This window comes from Martes martes (genome assembly GCF_963455335.1).
Source record: "Martes martes genome assembly, chromosome: 18".
Lineage (NCBI taxonomy): Eukaryota > Metazoa > Chordata > Mammalia > Carnivora > Mustelidae > Martes > Martes martes.
In genome coordinates, this window is record NC_137906.1 from 21,963,092 (window position 1) to 21,982,101 (window position 19,010).

At 55.5% G+C, this 19,010-nt stretch overlaps 2 protein-coding genes across 4 annotated transcripts; one reads left to right on the forward strand and one right to left on the reverse strand.

The window, feature by feature from the left end:
* Window positions 1-110: 110 nt before the first annotated feature.
* On the reverse strand, window positions 111-5,604 carry APOBR (apolipoprotein B receptor). Its single transcript, XM_080830440.1, has 4 exons — window positions 5,533-5,604; window positions 1,376-5,194; window positions 1,025-1,290; window positions 111-933 (listed from the first exon to the last, which is right to left on the reverse strand). Exons 1-4 carry the CDS (start codon window positions 5,587-5,589, stop codon window positions 864-866), a joined length of 4,212 nt encoding a protein of 1,403 aa, XP_080686566.1. The 5' UTR covers window positions 5,590-5,604; the 3' UTR covers window positions 111-863.
* Window positions 5,605-6,008: 404 nt separating this feature from the next.
* Window positions 6,009-17,891, forward strand: CLN3 (CLN3 lysosomal/endosomal transmembrane protein, battenin). 3 transcript variants are annotated; one of them, XM_080830298.1, is made up of 17 exons: window positions 6,009-6,482; window positions 7,176-7,379; window positions 7,566-7,688; window positions 7,851-7,929; window positions 9,143-9,239; window positions 10,566-10,637; window positions 10,997-11,076; window positions 11,221-11,306; window positions 11,817-11,889; window positions 11,972-12,115; window positions 12,919-13,031; window positions 14,551-14,597; window positions 14,682-14,750; window positions 14,846-14,901; window positions 15,029-15,122; window positions 17,258-17,398; window positions 17,514-17,891. In XM_080830298.1, the coding sequence occupies exons 3-17, from the start codon at window positions 7,643-7,645 to the stop codon at window positions 17,631-17,633; spliced, it is 1,317 nt and encodes a 438-aa protein (XP_080686424.1). In that variant the 5' UTR covers window positions 6,009-6,482; window positions 7,176-7,379; window positions 7,566-7,642; the 3' UTR covers window positions 17,634-17,891. The 3 variants fall into 3 exon arrangements, with proteins under 3 accessions (XP_080686424.1, XP_080686425.1, XP_080686426.1); XM_080830299.1 differs by lacking the exon at window positions 6,009-6,482 and having other exon boundaries at window positions 7,123-7,379; XM_080830300.1 differs by lacking the exons at window positions 6,009-6,482; window positions 7,176-7,379 and having other exon boundaries at window positions 7,518-7,688.
* Window positions 17,892-19,010: the final 1,119 nt, after the last annotated feature.

The following is a 19,010-nucleotide window of genomic DNA, read 5'->3' on the forward strand; positions in this document are numbered from 1 at the left end:
GACTGGAGTCTGGGCAACGGGACAGCTTCCGGCTCATGGGCCTTAAATGAGGCAGGACTCCACCGGCTTCCCGCCCCAACCCCTCCCCAATAACTTAAGGCCCCTCCGGTCCCTGGCAGATATTTATTTGTTGGATATTTATTTATTGTTTAGGGAAATGATGGTTTATTTATTGTTTCAGAGCCTGCTTGCTGTCCTTGGGTCAGGCCACCATGTGGGGTGCCGAATAAAGCACTCTCATCCTCCCTTGGCCTCTTCTTTTCAAAGAATGGGTACCTGACCCCCAAAGGACAGGAGTCAGTAGCCTCTGGCCACCCTGGGCCTCTTTCTGCTCCTAAATTCTGGGGGCTCCCTCCCCTATTCTGGCTTGCTAGACTGGTGGTTTCCATGGTAACTAGCAGAGTTGCGAGATTTTTGAAAGCTAGAGGTCTCTGGTGCCCCTCTGTTTCCCATTGCAAATGGAGCTCATAGGCGCCACTGACCTCCTTCTTCTGGGCCAGTTCCCACCCCTGAGGTTGGCGTGACTGTTCCACAGCTCCCCCAAAGGCCCCCGGTGGGGACTGGGAGCAATCGGAGAGGGAAGGCTGCGGGGAGAGTTGTCCCGCCCCCTCGGTCCTCCAGACAGCCAAGACAGATGGGAGAGGTGGTCCTGGCGGGCCAGGAAGTCTGTGGGCCTCATCACCGAGTCGCGCTCCTCAAGTTCATGGTTCTCACAGGCTGCTCCATGAATAACACACGGAAAAACTGAGGCCCAGAGGCAGAAAAGGTGTGTCCAGAGTGGCAGATGGAGAGAGGAGATGCAGGGTTTGGCGGTCCTTCTGACCCTCACTCGGGGCCAGGTTCCTGGGGGGCTCAGGGGCCCCTCACTGCGGCTTTGGCTGGCCCAGGCGGGCTTGCAATTCCTGCATCATACCCATGTGTGCAAGGCCAAACCTGCGGACGGAGACAGGTGATGGGAGCTGGCCTCCAGGTGGCCACAGCCTCCTCCGCACCCCAGCCCAGCCACCTCACCCCCTGGGCTTACCCACGTCCCAGGGGCCTTCTCCTGGCTGGCAGTGGGGTCCCTTCAGGCTTTGGGGGGCTGGGTTCTGGGGGCTCCTCTACTTGGAGAAGTCTCTGCTCCGGGGCTGACAGCTGTTCCTCTGGTGGGGGGCTGGGAGGCACCTCTTGTCGCTCAGGCGCGCAGGTGCGTCGAGAAGAGGGCCGGGAGCGGCGCAGCGAGGAGTTGCGAGACAGGAGGACCCGGCTCCGGGGGGCAGAGACGTCCAGGAGAGCCCCAGGGAGCAGGGCCTGTGGGGAAAGGGGCACAGGGTACCACGGGGCCAGATTCGAGATTCTGCTCTATCCAGCCCCAGACCCCAGCTGGAGCTCTCACCTCACTCCAGAGGCCGCGAGCACCCCCTCCAGCACTTCCTGCCGTCTCCCCCGTCTCCCTGTGGGGCCCACGCTCGGCCTCTGCAGGCTCCTGGCTTGTTGACTGGTCCTCCTGGCCCTGGACGTCCTCCAGGCCTTCTGGAACAATCTCCTCGGCCTCTGCTCTCCGGTCTTCAGTCTCCTCAGCATCCTCCACATCAAGGGGTCTTCCTGCCTCTTCCTCGGGTCGGTGGTCCCCACATCCCCCCTCACCGTCTTGCCCCTGCTCCTTCATTTGCCATCCCACAGCCTCTTCTTTCAACAGCATCTGTCCTCCCGGGAGCCCCTCGGCTTCCCTTGTGGCCACGGTCCCCTCTGCCCTCACCACCTGGGAGCCCGAGGTAAAGCCATCCATGCCACAGCTTCCTTCCTCCACTGCAGGCTCCCTGACCTCCACCCACTCTCCCCTGGGCTCGCCCTCTCTGGCCTCCAAAGCCTCTGCCTGGGCCCCTCTGCCAGCCACCTCCTCGTCTGCTGAGCCCTCTGGGCCAAATCCCGGCCGGCCTCGGTTTTCTCCCCGTGTAACCTCCATCAGCTCCACGCCTCCCCGAAGCTCCTGCCTCCCTTCTGAGTCCCGAGCTTCCCCAGCGTCTCTTGCGGGCCCTCCCTCAGCCCCACCTGCCCTTCCGCCCAGAGCTACATCATCCCTCGCTATCCCAGCCCCCGAAGAACTGGCCCCTGGGTCCTCGCTGTCCTGGAGGCTCAGAGTGGCCTCCTCTAGCCTCCCATCTCCGCTGGGTGTTGGGTCTGCCCCGCAGGGCACCGTGGCCTCCACCTCCTCATCCTTGGTTTCTCCGGCATCTGACTTTCCAAGGGACTGACCTGTCCCTGCGTCTGCCCCATGTCTTCCACCCAGTTCCTGGGTCTCTGCTCCAAGGGTCTCTCCCTCCTCTGCTCCTATTTCTTGGGCTTTCTTCCACTCCCCGCCTGCCTCCGGGACATCTGGGAGCACAGACTCTCGGCCTCCCTCGGCCTCCTCCGGTGCCCGGCCTCCTGCAACCTCCCCCTCTTCCGCATCTGCTTTTTCTTCCCGGGTATCCCCTCTTTCTACATCCCTTCTCTGGTTCTCCCAGGCCTCTGCCCCAACCAGGTCTCCCATGTTCCTGGGGTATTCCTCCGGGCTCCCTCCCGTCTCCTCTTTGCTCAGGGCTGAAGCGCCCCAGAGCTCTTCCTCGGGCTGCTCCGTCGGGGGCTGGGGGCCTGCCCCCGGCTCAGGTTCCTGGCCTTCCGTGACTTCATGTTCAAGGTCACCCCACCCCACCCCACTCCACCCCTGTGCTTCTCCACCTGTCTGAGCCTCCCTATCACTCCTCTCCCGGCTGGACTCCTTCTCAGGACTGCTGGCCTCTGGGCTCACTTCGAGGTCAGCATCCTCTTCGGGCTCATTTGCCAAGTGGTCCTTGGGCAACTCAGCCTCCGAGGCCCGGCACCCCTCTTCCACCTCTTTGGCCTTCTCTGCCGCCACCACCTCCTCCAGACGGGCTGGAACAGTCCTGATCGCTGAGGTTTGCGTCCCCTCAGCCTCTTTCCCTCCCTGATCTTCCTGGACCTCAAAGCCCTCCCTTACCTCCCCCTCTGACCCCTGGCCTTCTTCAGCCTCCGCCCCTGCTCTCTGCTCCTTAGCTGGTTCTTCCGCACTCTCAGTTCCCAGCACCCGGGTCTGTTTGGGGGAAAAGCTCATCTCAGCCTCTCTATTCTCATCCACCTCCTCCTCCTGCTCTCCCCTGGAGGCCTCCTCAAATGCCCAGGTCTTCCCAGTGCCCTCTGAGGTCTTTTCTCCTGAGACTTCCTCATAGTCTGTTGTCCTGGCTCCTGAGAGGTCACCCTCCTTTCCAGCTGAGGTTGTCCTGGCCTCTACCCTGCCTAAAGTTATCCCAGCCTCCTCCCTGCCTGAGGCTGTTCTATTCTCCTCCTCCCTACCTGAGGTTGTCCCGTCCTCCTCCCTGCCTGTGGTTGTCCTGGTTTCCTCCCTTTCTAAGGTTGTGCTTTCTTCTTCCCTGCCTGAAGCTGTTCTGTCCTCCCCACTGTCTGAGGCTGGGCCATCCTCCTCCCTGCCTGAGGCTGTCCAGTCCTCCTCTCTGCCTGAGGCTGTCCCGTCCTCCTCCCTGCCTGAGATTGTTCCGTCCTCCTCCCTGCCTGAGTTTGTCCCGTCCTCCTCCCTGCCTAAAGCTGTTCTGTCCTCCCCACTGTCTGAGGCTGGGCCATCCTCCTCCCTGCTTGAGGCTGTCCAGTCCTCCTCCCTGTCTGTGGCTGTCCCAGCTTCCTCCCTGCCTGAGGTTGTCCCATCCTCCTCCCTTTCTAAGACTGTGCTGTCCTCCTCCCTGCCTGAAGCTGTTCTGTCCTCCCCACTGCCTGACATTGTCCCATCCTCCTCCCTGCCTGAGGCTGTCCAGTCTTCCTCCCTTCCTAAGACTGTGCTGTCCTCCTCCCTGCCTGAGGTTGTCCTGTCCTCCTCCCTTTCTAAGACTGTGCTGTCCTCTTCCTTGCCTGAAGCTGTTCCGTCCTCTCCACGGTCTGAGGCTGGGCCATCCTCCTCCCTGCTTGAGGCTGTCCAGTCCTCCTCCCTGTCTGTGGCTGTCCCAGCTTCCTCCCTGCCTGAGGTTGTCCCATCCTCCTCCCTGTCTGTGGCTGTCCCAGCTTCCTCCCTGCCTGAGGTTGTCCCGTCCTCCTCCCTGCCTGAGGTTGTCCCGTCCTCCGCCCTGCCTGAGGTTGTCCCATCCTCCTCCCTGCCTGAGGTTGTCCCATCCTCCTCCCTTCCTAAGACTGTGCTGTCCTCCTCCCTGCCTGAGGTTGTCCCGTCCTCCTCCCTGCCTGAGGTTGTCCCATCCTCCTCCCTTTCTAAGACTGTGCTGTCCTCCTCCCTGCCTGAAGCTGTTCTGTCCTCCCCACTGTCTGAGGCTGGGCCATCCTCCTCCCTGCCTGATGCTGTCCCATCCTCCTCCCTGCCTGAGTCTGTCCAGTCCTCCTCTCTGCCTGAAGTTGTCCAGTCCTCCTCCCCGACTGAGGTTGTCCTGTCCTCACATTCTGTTCCCAACTCCTGTGCTTCCTGTGCCCCTGTGCCTTCACTACCCCTTAGGACCACCATCAGCTCTTCTTCCTGCCCGTCCTGTTTGGCTGCAGACCCGTGGATCTCCTCTGCAATTGCCTCCTTGACTGGCTCTAGTGACTCCCTACTGTCCCCTGCTTCCTTTTGCCCATCGGCACCTACCACCCCCTCAGGCTCCCTGTGCCAGGTCCACTCTGACTCCGCCTTCCTGGCCACCTCTGGTTTTCTTTCCCTGACCTCTTCCGCCTCCTCCTCCTGTTCCCAGGTTCTTAGTGTCTCCTCTCTCTTCACTTCCTGCTCACTGGGCCCTTGACTCTCCTGGGCTTGGCTGCTGTTCTCTCGACCAGACTCAGACCCTGCTTCGGACTCCTTTCTGGCCTCTAAGTGGGCCCTTGGCTCCTGGCACCTGGCGGCCTTGGCTGCCTCCTGGACCCCAGTGTCTTGCCTCTCTGCCTGAGACCTGTGGGAGCTGCCTTCTTCCCAAGCCCAGGTCTGTTCTGTAGCTGAACTTCCCTCCTGGCATCTTCCAGCTTCTCTGGGCCCTCTCAGCCCTCCATCCTCCTGGCTTTGGCTGCCTCCAAGGCCCTCCAGGGCCTCCTGGACTTCCTTCTCTTCAGGTTTCCCTTGCCTTCCCACAGCCACCTCCCCCAGTTCCTCGGCTGCCCTCTCCTCTTTCTTGTCTGCAGTAGGGACTTCATCTCCCATAAGGTAGGAGACAAAGGAGCTGAGGGAATCCTAGAAGGGAAGGGGGAGGGGACAAGGCGTTAAGGGGAGGCCCAGCTCTCTCCCTTGGGACCCTGGCCCAGAGGAACTCAGGCCACAGAAGAGGGGGTCTGAGCTCTAGGAGGGGAAAGAGAACTGGATTTGCAGAAGGAAGAGGAAAGGGTTTAGATTTGGGGTAGGTGGATGTGTCTATAGAGGTGGGGGGATTGAAATCCAGAAACGATCAGGCTAGGAGGCTACCTGGTCCTGGGAAAGGGATCATGAGTCTGAGGAGAGTCTCGAAGAGAGGAGGGAAGGCGAGGCCCCAGGGAGCAGGGTGAAACTCTCTGGCATCTCTTTGCCCCTCTCACCAGCGCTCCCCGCAAGGCCTGATGCAGCCCAGGGAGATGTAGCCGGAGGAAATCCATCCTGTCTGTCTCCGTCTGTGTGTCCAGAAAGCTGACAAATGACCGCCCCCACCTACTGAGACAAGGCAGTCTTCCCCAGGACCCAAGACACTTCCTCTTCCCCTGTGTCTCCCTGACGCACCCCCTATCCAGGCCCTGCCCACCCTCTGCAATGCCCACGGCAGCTCCCAGCCTGGGCTGGGCAATGGGTGTGCATCGCACGGGGGACTCAGGTGCATATTTGGAGCTGAAGAGCAAGGGGGGAGGCCATAAAGAAAAACCTGGGAGCAGCAGACCTCAAATTTGGGGAGGGGAGGGGGGGAGGGGGCGTGTGGCAAGAGCAGCTCAAGTGACTCAGGTCTTGTATTCACACCTCAGCCATTTCCTGCTCCCCGCCAAGCCACAGCCACTCTGTGAGAGGAAGCTGGGGTTTGTGGTTCCTGTTTTGCCTAGGGACAAGGAGTGGGAGTGAAGAGGGGCTGGTAAGAGCTTTGGCTTCTCATTTTAGGGTCATTAATGCTTCCTTAAGGGGAAGAAGGGGCTGGATTGGTGGCTCCAGTGCCCATTCCCTCATCTGTAGTCATTCTTGTGAAACAAAACTTGGCTAAGCTTTGTATTGTGGTTATTTGTGTCTACCTTCCACCCTCCTGTGAGTTCCTTGAAGGCAGAGGCCCTGTATGACATGTTGCTGAGTTTGTAGGGTCCCGCATGCGTAGTAGGACCGCATTTTTCACTGGTTGAGTAACCTGGGAAGCAGACCAAAGGGGGCACATTTCAAACAGCAGTCTGAGGACTTGGTGGTGAGAAAGAGCTGGTAGAGGTGAGCACCAGCTGGTGGAAGCCCATAGAAGAGATTAGCAGGGGAAGGACTCAATGAAGAAAATTCAGGATGCTGCTTTACCACCTAGAGGAAGGTAAGAGAATAATCACTTCTTATTTTGGACTATGTGAAGCGACTTTGATCTACACCTCTTCCCGCAATCCCCTGCCTGATCCCCACTTTCCAAATTTCCAATTAGACAAACTAGATGAGATCACAGAATCAGAATCTTGGGCCTTAGAATCCTCTGGTCTATGCATTCTTGATGCAGGCAGGAATTCCACTGCAGCCTGCTGAGCCAAGCACGTCTGCCTCTGGTACTCTATTTCCTATTGTTAAAAGAGTCTGTACGGTCAGCTTTAGGTCTAACCTTGTATCGTCACCAGCAACTTTCCTTTTTTGGTTTTCTCATGTGTAAAACCAAGGGGGGGGGGGTAATATTTCTGTGATATTCTTTGGTTCTGGGATAATTTGGGGAAAGGGATCTCTTTAATGTTTTGGATATTGCCAATAGACAGAAATTCTCTTGAGAGTTATCTTGATTTTCAGTTCTTGAAGCAGTCTAAGGGCAACAGAGAGAAATAATCCCCTGAAGCTGGCTGTCTTTGTTACCCGCCAGAAACCGAGACTAGAGCAGCCCGGTGGCCATATTTATTTCTGGCACTTGAGGGCCGGAAAAGGAGCTGAAGCCGCTCACTGCCATGACTAGTGCTGGCACGGAAGGCCAAGACCTTGCGCCCCGCTAGTCTAACGTCACGGCTCTTTTTGCTGATCCTACCCGCTCCAGTTTTAAACCAGCGGTTCCAGAGTTCTCCCGGCCTCTCTCTGGCCCCCGCCCGGAGGCTGGGAAAGCCTGAAGCCGAGACAGAGAGAGGACCCGGAAGTTGGGGGGGGGTGACCTCCAAGCACGTGATGAGGGGGCCCGCGGGCGCTGTCACGTGACCCGCCAACCTGCGGTACCTCGAAGCCGAACTTGCAGCTGCTCTTAAAGGTACAGACCGCGGAGGCCCCTGCTTTAAAGGGGGCTGGGGGAGAGTCCCATGGGTGGGGCATAGTGAGTGTGCGAGGGCGCGAGATGGACCCCCGGGGTAACGTGGTGGGTCGCCCCGCGCGAGTGCAGCGGAGAAGCCGGAGCTGGGACCTTCAGTGGGGCGTTGATCCTTCTCATCTGTCGCAGACCCTCACCCGCCTGGTTGGAGCCAATCCTAGACTCTCGCTGACTTTGAACCCTTCGCGGGACCTGAACTTGATGCCATGGGAGGCTGTGCCGGCTCGCGGCGGCGCCTTTTGGATTCCGAGGGTGCGTATTCTCACCCACCCTCCTGAGAGTGACAGCCTCTGCCCCGCGACCCACCTGACTTGGGGGTTGGGCGCTGGCTCGGCCCCAGGGAGGACACCCGTGGGGCCTTCGTGCACCTGCGAGTGGGGTGGGGGTCATGCTGTCGTCTTCTCGCCCTCACAGGGGAGGAGACCGCCCCGGAACCTCGTCCCCCTCTACTGGACCGTCAGGGCGCCCTTTGGAGGAACGTGATGGGTTTCTGGTGAGTGGCCCAAGGAGTTCAGCAGAAGTAAAAATGGGGTGGGAAGAGTTGGGAAGCAATAGGAGGAAAGGGGGAAGAAAGAGTTGAGCTGCGAAAAAGGAGCTGAATTCACAAATATTTACTGAAGCCATTGGTTTGCCCTGAGGCAGCGTGTAAACTTCCAAGACTTGACTCAATTTACTTCCCACCTTCAGGCTTGGACCAGGTCCTCCTATCAGCTGTAGGACTACTTACTTCATGTTTTTGCTCCAAGGAATTCAGACTTTAAATTTGTAAATACGTGTATTTTTCAGAAGAAAACTTTAAATCACTACTCTGGACAGGAAGCCAGTGTTTTTCCTAATGCACGTTTTAATAAACACATCTACACTTTTTGAAAGGCCATCCATCTACCTCCTGAAATCATTCCAATTTTGAGCCTTGGGAAATCCTTCTAGTGCTAACCTGAACCTTGAGGGCTTAAGTGGTGCACTGGGTTGGAAGTTGGACTTCACGTGTGATTCCGAAAGAGTCCCATCACCTCTCTGAGCCTCTCTTCTTGACAGCAGCAAAATGGGAAGAACGGTGGGACCACTTCGTGGGCTTGTGAAAAGAGCCCATGAAATCTCTGGCACTGGGCCCAGTTCCTTTCCCATCACTGAGTGCAGCTCTGGAAAATGAGAGTAAGCAAGAAAAGATCCTTTATGGGTCATGAAGGGCTTTGGTAGGACCATCTTTTAATCCCCACAGCACCCTGTGAGGTAGTGAGAAGGAAAACCTGTGTCCGCATTTACACGTGGGTAGCCCAGGGCCACTCAGGTAGGAAGCAGCAGGTGTGGAACCTAAACACAGTCCTTTGGGCTTCAAGCCCCAGGATTTTTCTACTGTTCCACAACACATCAGAGAGAGTGGATCAGTGCGTGAGAAACGCCCCAGGAACTGAACCATGATGGGAGCTTGGAGGGAGAGTCATCAAGGATGACTCTCTTCTCTTCCTGGGAGAGATAAGATGTGAACCCAAGTCTGTCATCCCAAAGCCTGTATTTCTAGCCCTAACACCGAAATGGAAATGGGGTCTGGTGAGAGAGAAGAACAGGGGAGCTGATGGAAGTTTGGTGGTAGGACTGTGAGTAGATTGTTAAGCCTGGAAGGAGGGTAAGATCTGTTCTTATATGTCAGTTATATCTCAATAAAATTGATGGGGGAAAAAAAAAGTCTATCCTGCTCACTCCAGGCTCCTGGGCCTTTGTAACAACTTCTCTTACGTGGTGATGCTCAGCGCTGCCCATGACATCCTTAGCCACCAGAGGGCATCTGGGAACCAGAGCCATGTAAGTGACCCTCTCTAATGCCACCATCATGTTTAGTCCTTATGGGAAGATGGCGGACACCCCCTAGAGCAGGAACCCCCTCTGAAAAACTAATGGAATGGGGGTGGCCCAAGGGGACTAAAGTTCCCAGCTTCCCAGACCACAGAGCAAGGAAGGGTTTTTAAGCATCAATTGGTGCCACGTATATAAACTCAAAGGTTGGCTGGGTGGGGCCATGGTCTATGAAAGCGTTCCTTAACTGCAGCGCTGTTAATTTTAGGCTGGAGAATTCTTTGTTGTGGGGCTTTCCTGGGCATTGTACAGTGCTTAACAGCACCCCTGTCCTCTACCAGTAACATACCCCCTGTTCAGTAGTTGAGACAAGAATGTCTCCAGGCATTGCCAGATGTTCCCTGGGGGGTATAATCACCTCCAGTTAAGAACCTCTTGTCTATGATGAGCTGGAGGCGGGGTGGGGGGATGGCGGGAGTGTAAGTGCCAAAGGAGTACAGCCCACCACCTTGCAAGTCCAAGTCCAACAGGGAATTTGGTCCAAGATCAGCTTTTCTGGAAAGCCATTTTTCCCCTTGGCTGAGTAGCTACAAAGACTTCATAGAATTATTTAAAACGTTGGCATTTACGTATTTGCATGTCTACCTAAAATAGTTACTTGAAATCCTCAAGTTGGGGTGCTCAGGTGGTCTACAACATGAGCCCAGCAGGGAAACACATGAGACCAGGCTTAGAGCCCCAGGGCTTTAAAAAAACTGGACATCCTCCTAGGGGCCTAAGGGAAGTAGGGCAAAGAGGAAAGGGTCACCACGGGGATGTGGTTTAAGCCCACCCTCATGGATCTCTAAGTGAATCTCCTTTCTCATTCTCAGGAGAGAGGGACGCATTTCCAGACTGGGCATAGAGAGGCTCACTCCCTGAAACCGATGTGGCAACCACACCCAGGCCTCCATCGGAAGAGGTCCTTATAAATATATTTAGATCAGAGGAAATAAGGTGCTTAGGGAGGATTATGGCCACTCTCCTACCTGTGCCTTGTTCTAGAACGACAGTAAAAATATGGAAGCCTCAATTTTTGAAAAACGAAAGCTTCTGAGTGTGTTACCCAACTAGAGCCCACGTACGGGGCCATCTTAGGCCTTTGGGTCCTTAGTTTGAGCTTTGTGCGGTAAGCTTCCCCGCCCCCATTGTGCACATAGAGAAACTGAGGTCCCAAGAGGCCAGTGTTGACCCAAGGCCATCCCTCAAGTCAGGGCTGAGCTGGGACTGGAGCCAGTCCCCTCTTTTTGTGTCACCTCTTGCCTCCCTGGGTGAAAGGCCTTCCTCTGTCGCCAGGTGGACCCAGACCCACCCCTCACCCCCCACAATAGCTCCTCTCGATTTGACTGCAACGCCGTCTCCACGGCCGTGAGTACCCATCTGGTCCTCCCCTGACCCCCGCCCCCTCCCTCAGCACCCAACTGCGGCCATCATGATTATCATAATTAAGACATTTCCTGAGCCTTTTCTGTGTGTGGAACGTCCATTGGCTCATGTAATCCCCCAGTGGTCCTACGAGCCAAGCGCTGTAACCAGCCTCCATTTTCCAGACGAGGGAACTGAGGCTCTTGATGCAAAGCTAAGGAGCCGCAGAGCTGGGACTTGAACCCAGACCTGTCTGACCTCAGAGCCTGTGTCTGTAGCAGGTGTCTGTCTTCCCTTGGTCACTTGGTTGGGAGGCTTGTCCCTGGGACCATCGGGGGTCTCATTCCATTCTTCTGTTCCAGGCAGTGCTCCTGGCAGATATCCTCCCCACCCTCGTCATCAAATTGCTGGCTCCCCTTGGTCTGCACCTGCTGCCCTACAGGTCTGAGAGGGGGTGGCGGGCAAACGACGGGCAGGCAGGACCCGAAGAGCGGGGCGGCCGTGAGGGGTCAGGAAGGGGTGGGAGGGTTAGGGGGTTGCAGGCAGAGACTGACCTCCCTCTTCCCTCCCTGCCTCTCGCCCTCAGCCCCCGGGTTCTCGTCAGTGGGATTTGTGCTGCCGGAAGCTTCCTCCTGGTTGCCTTTTCTCATTCAGTGGGGACCAGCCTGTGCGGTGAGTGTGAGGTTTCGTGTCAGGTGGGGAACCCAGAGGAGCTGAAACAGCATTGTGGGGTAGTCTCCCCAACTTCTGAGAGGAAAGGGATTGTTTTTGTAACCCTCAGAAGCCTGCTGGAACTGTTATGAGGAGGAGATGGGAGACGAGGTCATTTTGGAGGGGGGGGTTGGGGTCGGGGGTTGGGGGGGCAGAGATAGGAGGAAAGGGGTGGAGTACACGGAGCTCGGGATGAGCAGAGTCACCAGGCCTCCGTGACGGGGAGAGGGGGGTGGCGGCTGAGGCGTCGAGGATGAGTTCTTGCTCCAGTGTCCATAACTGGGTAGATAGGGGGTCCCATTCCCTGTGAGAGGCGTGTGGAGGGGGCGGGTAAGTTCTCCTTCAGATCTGAAGCCGCCCTGTCCAGGGGATCTGAGCTGATGCAGAGGAGGCCATGGCCAGACCCCTCAGGGGATTGGGGGTATGGCGGAGGCCAGGTGTGGCCATTGCCATGCTTGTCCTCCCCCCCAGGTGTGGTCTTGGCTAGCATCTCGTCCGGTCTGGGGGAGGTCACCTTCCTCTCGCTCACCGCCTTCTACCCCAGGTAAGCAGGCGGGGCTGGGAGTTGCGGAGGGGACCCCCTGGTGCTGGCTTGGGTCCTTCCTCATCTCTCGTTTTCTTCTCAGGGCTGTGATCTCCTGGTGGTCCTCAGGCACTGGGGGAGCAGGGCTGCTGGGAGCACTGTCCTATCTGGGCCTCACCCAGGCCGGCCTCTCCCCACAGCACACCCTGCTGTCCATGCTGGGTGTCCCTGCTTTGCTGCTGGCCAGGTAGGCTGCCTGGGCTGGGCGGACGAGGGATCCGAGGGGAGAACTAGATCTCCAGATCCCAGAAGCCTTGTGAAGAGGGCATGTGGGTTCCAGACTGGGAGAGGACTGGTTTGAGTTCTGGAGCTGCTGCGTGTTGGCTGTATAGCGTGGGATAGGGTGCCTCACCTCTCCAGCCCTCCTTGCTTCCCCGTGGGGAGACGTGCGCACGGCATCCAGTATGGAGTGGATCCTGAGATGATTGGGCAGGGCGGGGGGGATGGGGTGGACTTTCTTTTACTGATTTTGAGGCTATTGGGAAAAAATGTTAACTAGCCGGTCAAACCTGTGATTTCACTGATGATTGCTTGGGACGAGGCTGTGTAGAAAAAGTGAATCGATTTCAAAGAAAGTCATAAGCAAAAAAAAAAAAAAAGGTATATTGGAGGAGTCTAGACAGGGCCCAGTGTAGACACGGTCTCTATTGGAAGAGACTGAAATTGGAGAAGTTCGGGCCCAGCACAGAATGAACACGGAGTGATCATTAGAATGATCGTTAGAATAACAATGACAAGAAAACAGAGTGGACCTGCTCCGTGTGAGCCGGCAGGCTGAGTGGGTAGCCTTTGGCCCACGGGTAGCAACAGCAAGGAGACAAATTTCAGCTCTAAGGAAGGAAGCACCTTTCCGCAGTCGGAGCTTTTTGGCACAGGATGGGGGTGGGGCTCACAAGGAGTGAGGAAATGAGGGGGGGCTCCCCTGGCAGGGAGCGGCCCCTCCAGCCCGACAGAGGACCTTCGTTCTCATCTTCCTCCCACCCATTCTAGCTATTTCTGTTTGCTCACACCTCCTGAGCCCCAGGACCCTGGAGGGGAAGAGGAGGCAGAGACCTCCGCACGGCAGCCTCTGATAGGCAGCGAGGCTCCAGAGTCAAAGCCAGGTAGGAGACCCAGGAGTCCCTCGGAGCCATCACTCTCTCCCCGGAGGGGCATTAGCCTTTCCTCTCTGGTGGATGGCAGGGAGGGCAGGTGGACAGCAGTGCTGGTTGTGGTAAGAGCCAGTCGCATTCATCTATTAAAGAGCTACACACTGGGGCACCTGAGTGGCTCAGTCGGTTAAGCGTCTGGTCCTAGATTGCATCTCAGGCCATCCTCTCAGGTTTGTGGGATCGAGCCCCGCCTTGGGCTCCACACTGAGTGTGGAGTCTGCTTGAGATTCTCTCTCTCCTTTTGCCCCTCCCCCCATTCACATTTTCTCTCTCTCTCTCTCTCTCTCTCAAAAATAAATAAGTCTTGGGGCGCTTGGGTGGCTCAGTGGATTAAAGCCTCTGCCTTCGGCTCAGGTCATGATCCCAGAGTCCTGGGATCGAGCCCCGCATAGGGCTCTCTGCTCCGTGGAGAGCCTGCTTTCTCCTCTCTCTCTGCCTGCCTCTCTGCCTACTTGTGATCTCTGTCTGTCAAATAAATAAAATCTTTAAAAAAAAAAAAAGTCTTAAAAAAAGAAAAAAAACTGCTCAGTGAGTACTTACCATGTGCTGATTTTTTTTTTAAAGATTTTATTTATTTATTTGACAGAGATCACAAGTAGACAGAGAGGCAGGCAGAGAGAGAGGGGGAAACAGGCTCCCTGCCGAGCAGAGAGCACGATGCAGGGCTCGATCCCAGGACCCTGGGATCATGACCTGAGCCGAAGGCAGAGGCTTTAACCCACTGAGCCACCCAGGCGCCCCACCATGTGCTGATTGATGAGCCCTGCCGGTACCGGGTGACTGAGATGAGGAAAGGGGGCCCATTCATAAACAAGTAGATGAATCAGAAAGATGTTATTTTTTAAGCTTTGGTAAGTGCTGGCCGGACAGAAAGCAGGGATTGCTGCTAGGAACGTGGGCGTGGGGGATAGAGAAGGGTCCCACCTAGAGGCCATGGTCTGTGAAGGCCTTTTTGAGGAGGGGTCATTGGGCTGAATTTTGAATGACAAGGAGTCAGGTCGCAGGCCAGGGGAACAGCATGTGCTAAGATCCTGAGGTGGGGAGGAGCTTGAATGTTCAAGAAGCAGAAGGAAGGGGCCAATGTGGCTGGGTTGGAGATGTATGGCTATCAGACAGTACAAGAGCCATGGAGAGGTCCCACCTGTTAATTCCTCCTCTTTTTTTAAATCGTCGTAAAGTTTTACCAATTTAACCATTTTGGGGGGCAGAGGGAGAAAAAAAAATTTTAAGCGCAGAGCCCGACGGGGGCTTGATCTCAAGACCCTGAGAGCATGATCTGAGTTGAAATCAAGAGTAGGACGCTCAAGGGACTGAACCACCCAGGCGCCCCTTAACTATTTTTGGTTGTACAGTCCATTGGCATTTAAATGCATTCACACTGAGAGTGTGAATGTGGTTGGTCCTTGCCCACCAGCACCCCTCTGCCGAGTCCGTGTGCCAGCCTCACCTGTCCTTCCCTCCCTCCCTGCAGACTCCAAGTCAACCCTCTCCCTTCTGGAAAGGTGGACCGTGTTCAAGGTATGGCTGGGTGGCTCTGGCGCCCCCCTGTGGCCGGTGCCTGCCTGCCCGCCTTCCACTTAAAATGTCTTCTGACTCTTCCAGGGCCTGCTGCCATACATCGTCCCCTTGGTGGTGGTTTACTTCGCGGAGTATTTCATCAATCAGGGGCTGGTGAGTGAGGGCTGCTGGGGGTGGGGGTGGAAGTAACCGTCGAGGCGGGGCCCCGCATGTCTCCGACCACCTGCCCTGTCCGCTCTTTGCTGCAGTTTGAGCTCCTGTTCTTCCGGAACACGTCCCTGAGTCACGCTCAGCAGTATCGCTGGTAAGAAGGGTGGGGGGGGGTGGTGGGACGGGCAGGGGCCTGAAGGGGAGCCCTTGATGCTAGGGCCTGGGGGTGGCCACGGCCACCCTGCTGAGGGGCTTCTTCCTCCTCCCTGCCCGCATCGAAGGTACCAGATGCTCTACCAGGCCGGCGTCTTTGTTTCCCGCTCTTCTCTCCGCTGCTGTCGCATCCGTTTCACATGGGTCCTGGCCCTGCTGCAGGTACTGAGCCCAGCCCTCCCTCCGTTCCCACCTTGGCTCCCAGCTTCCCAGACCCCAGGCTTCCTTCCCACTTCTCCAGGAAGTGTGTTGCTCGCCGTCAGGTTCTGAGCGCAGGGAACAGAAGGCCGGCAGGGCTCTGGCTCTGTGTAAAATGTGTGGCCTTGGGAGCCCGGCAAAACCCGGGCGCAAATCCCAGCTTCTGTTCTCTGTAGCTTTGTGACGTCAGGCAGGTCCCTGAACCTGCCTGAGCTGAGATGGCCTCGTCTGTGAACCGGGCCGTGGCCAACATCTGCTTCTCAGGGTGGTTGTGACACACAGAGACGGGAAGTGTTTTAATCCACTGGAAGCACGCACTTAATCCTTATTTCCACGAGCCTCGTGCAGAGGCACAGGCTTTCAAATAATGTTTCCGTGGGTTAAAAACAAACAAACAAAAAGTACCGTTCTTTTATTCTGGGTAGTTCGTTACAACAAAATCAACGATGTCACAGCCAACAGGTCATTTACCACAAGGCTGGTGAGCAAATTTAACTCCCTGTGGTGGAAGTAGTACAGTGTTAAGCGAACACACACCTTTCTTGGCCATGGTCCAACCAAAGTAGCTTCACGGAACCAGCCTTCAAGGTCACAAGTCTATAGCCCCTGGAAGTTACGATCAAAATTAACCTCCCTTTAGTCCAGGAAAGCCCTTTTCAATAAACTGAGCCCAATTCTAGGATAAAAAGGTAGAAACCAAAAAAAAAAAATTAAAAAAAAAAAAAAGGTAGAAACCAAGTATAGTTTGCCCTTGACTATTATGGCAGGACCCTGTGACTGTCCTTCGGCTTTCTCCCTTCTTGATCTGAGTAGGGATGCCAGCCCAGGGCCTTGTACCCCGAAGGCCCCGAATCATGTCAACAATTCTGAACTCGGGGGCTCTTCGTTAGACGCCACTGAAATGCATAGCTTAGGATTTTCCGTAGAATTAGAGGCTTATAATCATTGAATTCCATTACAGAAAGTGCCTGGCCACGTACTACAGACAGACGCATTAGCGGCGTGTCGCCAGTCACATTAGCATCGCCGGGATGTGTTCTTTTTTCTTTTTTTATTTTAAGATTTTTTTTTATTTATCTGACGCAGAGAGAGACCACAAGTAAGCAGAGCAGCAGGCAGAGATAGAGGGGGAAGCAAGCTCCCCGCCGAGCAGAGAGCCCGACGCGGGGCTCGATCCCAGGACCCCGAGACCACCACCCGAGCTGAAGGCAGAGGCCCAACCCACTGAGCCCCCCAGGCGCCCTGGGGATGTGTTCTTTTAAAGGCAGATCTCTGAGCTCACCTCAGACTTAATGAATTAGAACCTTCGAGGGCAAGGCCTATGTGGGTCACGTGATTCCCAGTGATCTGTCTGTGCAGTCAAGTATGTGCGCCGCCACGGCTCAGGCCTGGGACACTGGGGTCCTCTGGAGGACTAGGGCACAGAGGGGAGACCTACTCCCTTGGGTGGGGTCAGAGAGTCCTCCTTAAAGACGTGAGAACGTCGTAGCCAGAGTTTCTCAACCTCAGGGCTGTTGACCTTTGGGGTTGGATCGTTCTTTGTTGTGGGGCTGTCCCATGCACTGCAGAACTGAGCAGCATCCGTGGCCTCTACCCATTCCCTCCCTACTCACGACAGCCCAGGAACATCTTTAACCATTGCCAAGTGTCCCCTGAGTGGCAAAAATCACACCCAGTTGAGAACTGCTCGTCCGACACCCATAGTCTCAGTCTGGTAAAATGGCGGGGGAGGGGCGGGCCTCTCTCTTAGGGAACCCTTGGGAGGAGGCATGAGAGCCCAGGAGTGGGAGGGGTCCTGCTCCAAGCGAGCCGTGAACAGTGGTAACCAGGAGATCCCAAGTGAGGGAAGGAGATTAGTGTTCCCAGGAATGACATGAACCAAGGCGCGGTTGGGAGAGTGACCTATGACATCTAGGGTGCCAGGACAGGATCGGGAGAAGGCCTGCCCCAGATCCCAGGGTCTGGTAGGCCAGTGGGGTGCTGGGATTTGATCTGGGTCTGTCAGCCCTCTCCTCAGCATCTCCCAGAACCAGGGGCCACTGGATGGGACCGCAGCCTCTGGTCCCAGACTCAGCCCTCCCCTCCACCTGCCTCCCCAGTGCCTCAACCTGGCCTTCCTGCTGGTGGACGTGTGGTTGAGCTTCCTGCCCAGCATCTACCTCGTCTTCCTGGTTGTTCTGTATGAGGGGCTTCTCGGAGGTGCCGCCTACGTGAACACCTTCCACCAGATTGCCCTGGAGGTCAGCACGGGCTGGGTGAGGGCTGCGGGGGCTGCTTGAGGGGGACCTCTCTGGGGAAGGCCTGGGCCAGGGCAGCTAGGACCAAAGCCTTACCCCTGCTTCCTGCCCTCCGCAGACGAGTGATGAGCACCGGGAATTTGCCATGGCAGCTGCCTGTATCTCTGACACTTTTGGAATCTCCCTGTCGGGGCTCCTGGCCCTGCCCCTGCACGACTTCCTTTGTCACCTGTCTTGACACTCCGGCTTCTCAGGACATGGGACACACTAATCTGGGCCTGCACCGACAGGCGGGCAAGTCAGACCGCAGGCGCACAGCCCAGAACTCACCCATGAGCCCTGCCCCAGGCTTGCCTGAGCGGCTGGAGTGGAGAGACACGCGGAGGTCCCATTCTCCTTTGAGCAAGCCGGCAGTGTTCGCCCTCTCCCAGGCTGGCCTTGGGGACTTTCTTCGTGGTGTTACATCCTCAGAATAAATGCCTATTTTATTAATTGACTCCTGTGCCATTTTTCTGATTGGAAACAAAATATTCTTTCGTTATATGAGTAATACAAACCCACTTTGAAATACATGCAGGAGAGTATAAAGAAAGCATTTCAGCAGATTTCTACCTGGTCTTTGAGGCTTTACTTATTCATTCATTCACTCATTCATTCATTCACTGTATGATGCAATCTTCATATATTTTCCCCCAACATGTAAGTTTGCAAACAAAGAGGTTGAAAGAATTCCTACAATAAGCACAGGTGTATACACCTCCTGGGTTCTGCAGGGAACATTTTGCTACAGTTACTTTATGACATGTAACACTCTGTCCAAATGAGTCTCTGATTTTCATAGTGTATTTCAAAGTAGGAAGTGGAGTTTAATACACTTCCCTCTTTTTTTAAGATTTTTTAAAAAAGATTTTATTTATTTATTTGACAGACAGAGATCACAAGTAGGCAGAGAGACAGGCAGAGAGAGGCGGGGGGGGGGGGGGAAGCAGGCTCCCTGCAGAGCAGAGAGCCCGAGGCCAGGCTTGATTCCAGGACCCGGGATCGGGTTAGGCAGATGCCTAGCAGACCGAGCCACCCAGGTGCCTCTTATTGAATAACTTTGAATATAAATCTTTTAAGGGACCCTTGGAATCATGGTTTTGAAATGCTAGTTACATATGTTTTTCCTAAGAAACATTAAAATAAATGCAGACGGTCCCTGGCTTACGATGGTCTGACTTAGATTTTTCAACTTTACCGTGGTGTGAAAGCAACGGCCTATTGAGCAGAAGCTGTACTTCGAGTTTTAAATTTTGATCTTTTCCCGGTTGGCGATATGTGCTATCCTCACTTGTGATGCTAGGCAGGGGCAGCCGACCACAGCTCCCAGCAAGCCTTGCCATCGTGAGAGTCAACAATGGACACACAACCCTTCCCTAGGCATGCAATCATTGGTTTGCCACTTTCGGTTCAGTATTCAATCAATTACACGAGATACTCCACACTCTTGTAAAATAGACTCTATTGTAAAATTTATTTGTTGTAAAATAAATCTCTGACTTTGCCCAAGTGCAGGTGAATGTTAAGTGTTCTGAGCACACTGAAGGTAAGCCAGGCTAAGCAACGATGTTCAGTA

Coding starts and splice junctions, on each gene's coding strand:
- APOBR (XM_080830440.1), bottom strand. CDS start 5,589: ATGGATTTCCTCCGGCTACATCTCCCTGGGCTGCATCAGGCCTTGCGG. Junction 5,195..5,532: donor AGGCCTTGCGGGGAGCGCTG/GTGAGAGGGGCA, acceptor CTTCCCTTCTAG/GATTCCCTCAGCTCCTTTGT. Junction 1,291..1,375: donor CTCGCGGCCTCTGGAGTGAG/GTGAGAGCTCCA, acceptor CTTTCCCCACAG/GCCCTGCTCCCTGGGGCTCT.
- CLN3 (XM_080830298.1), top strand. CDS start 7,643: ATGGGAGGCTGTGCCGGCTCGCGGCGGCGCCTTTTGGATTCCGAGG. Junction 7,930..9,142: donor AGGAACGTGATGGGTTTCTG/GTGAGTGGCCCA, acceptor TGCTCACTCCAG/GCTCCTGGGCCTTTGTAACA. Junction 14,598..14,681: donor AAAGGTGGACCGTGTTCAAG/GTATGGCTGGGT, acceptor TGACTCTTCCAG/GGCCTGCTGCCATACATCGT.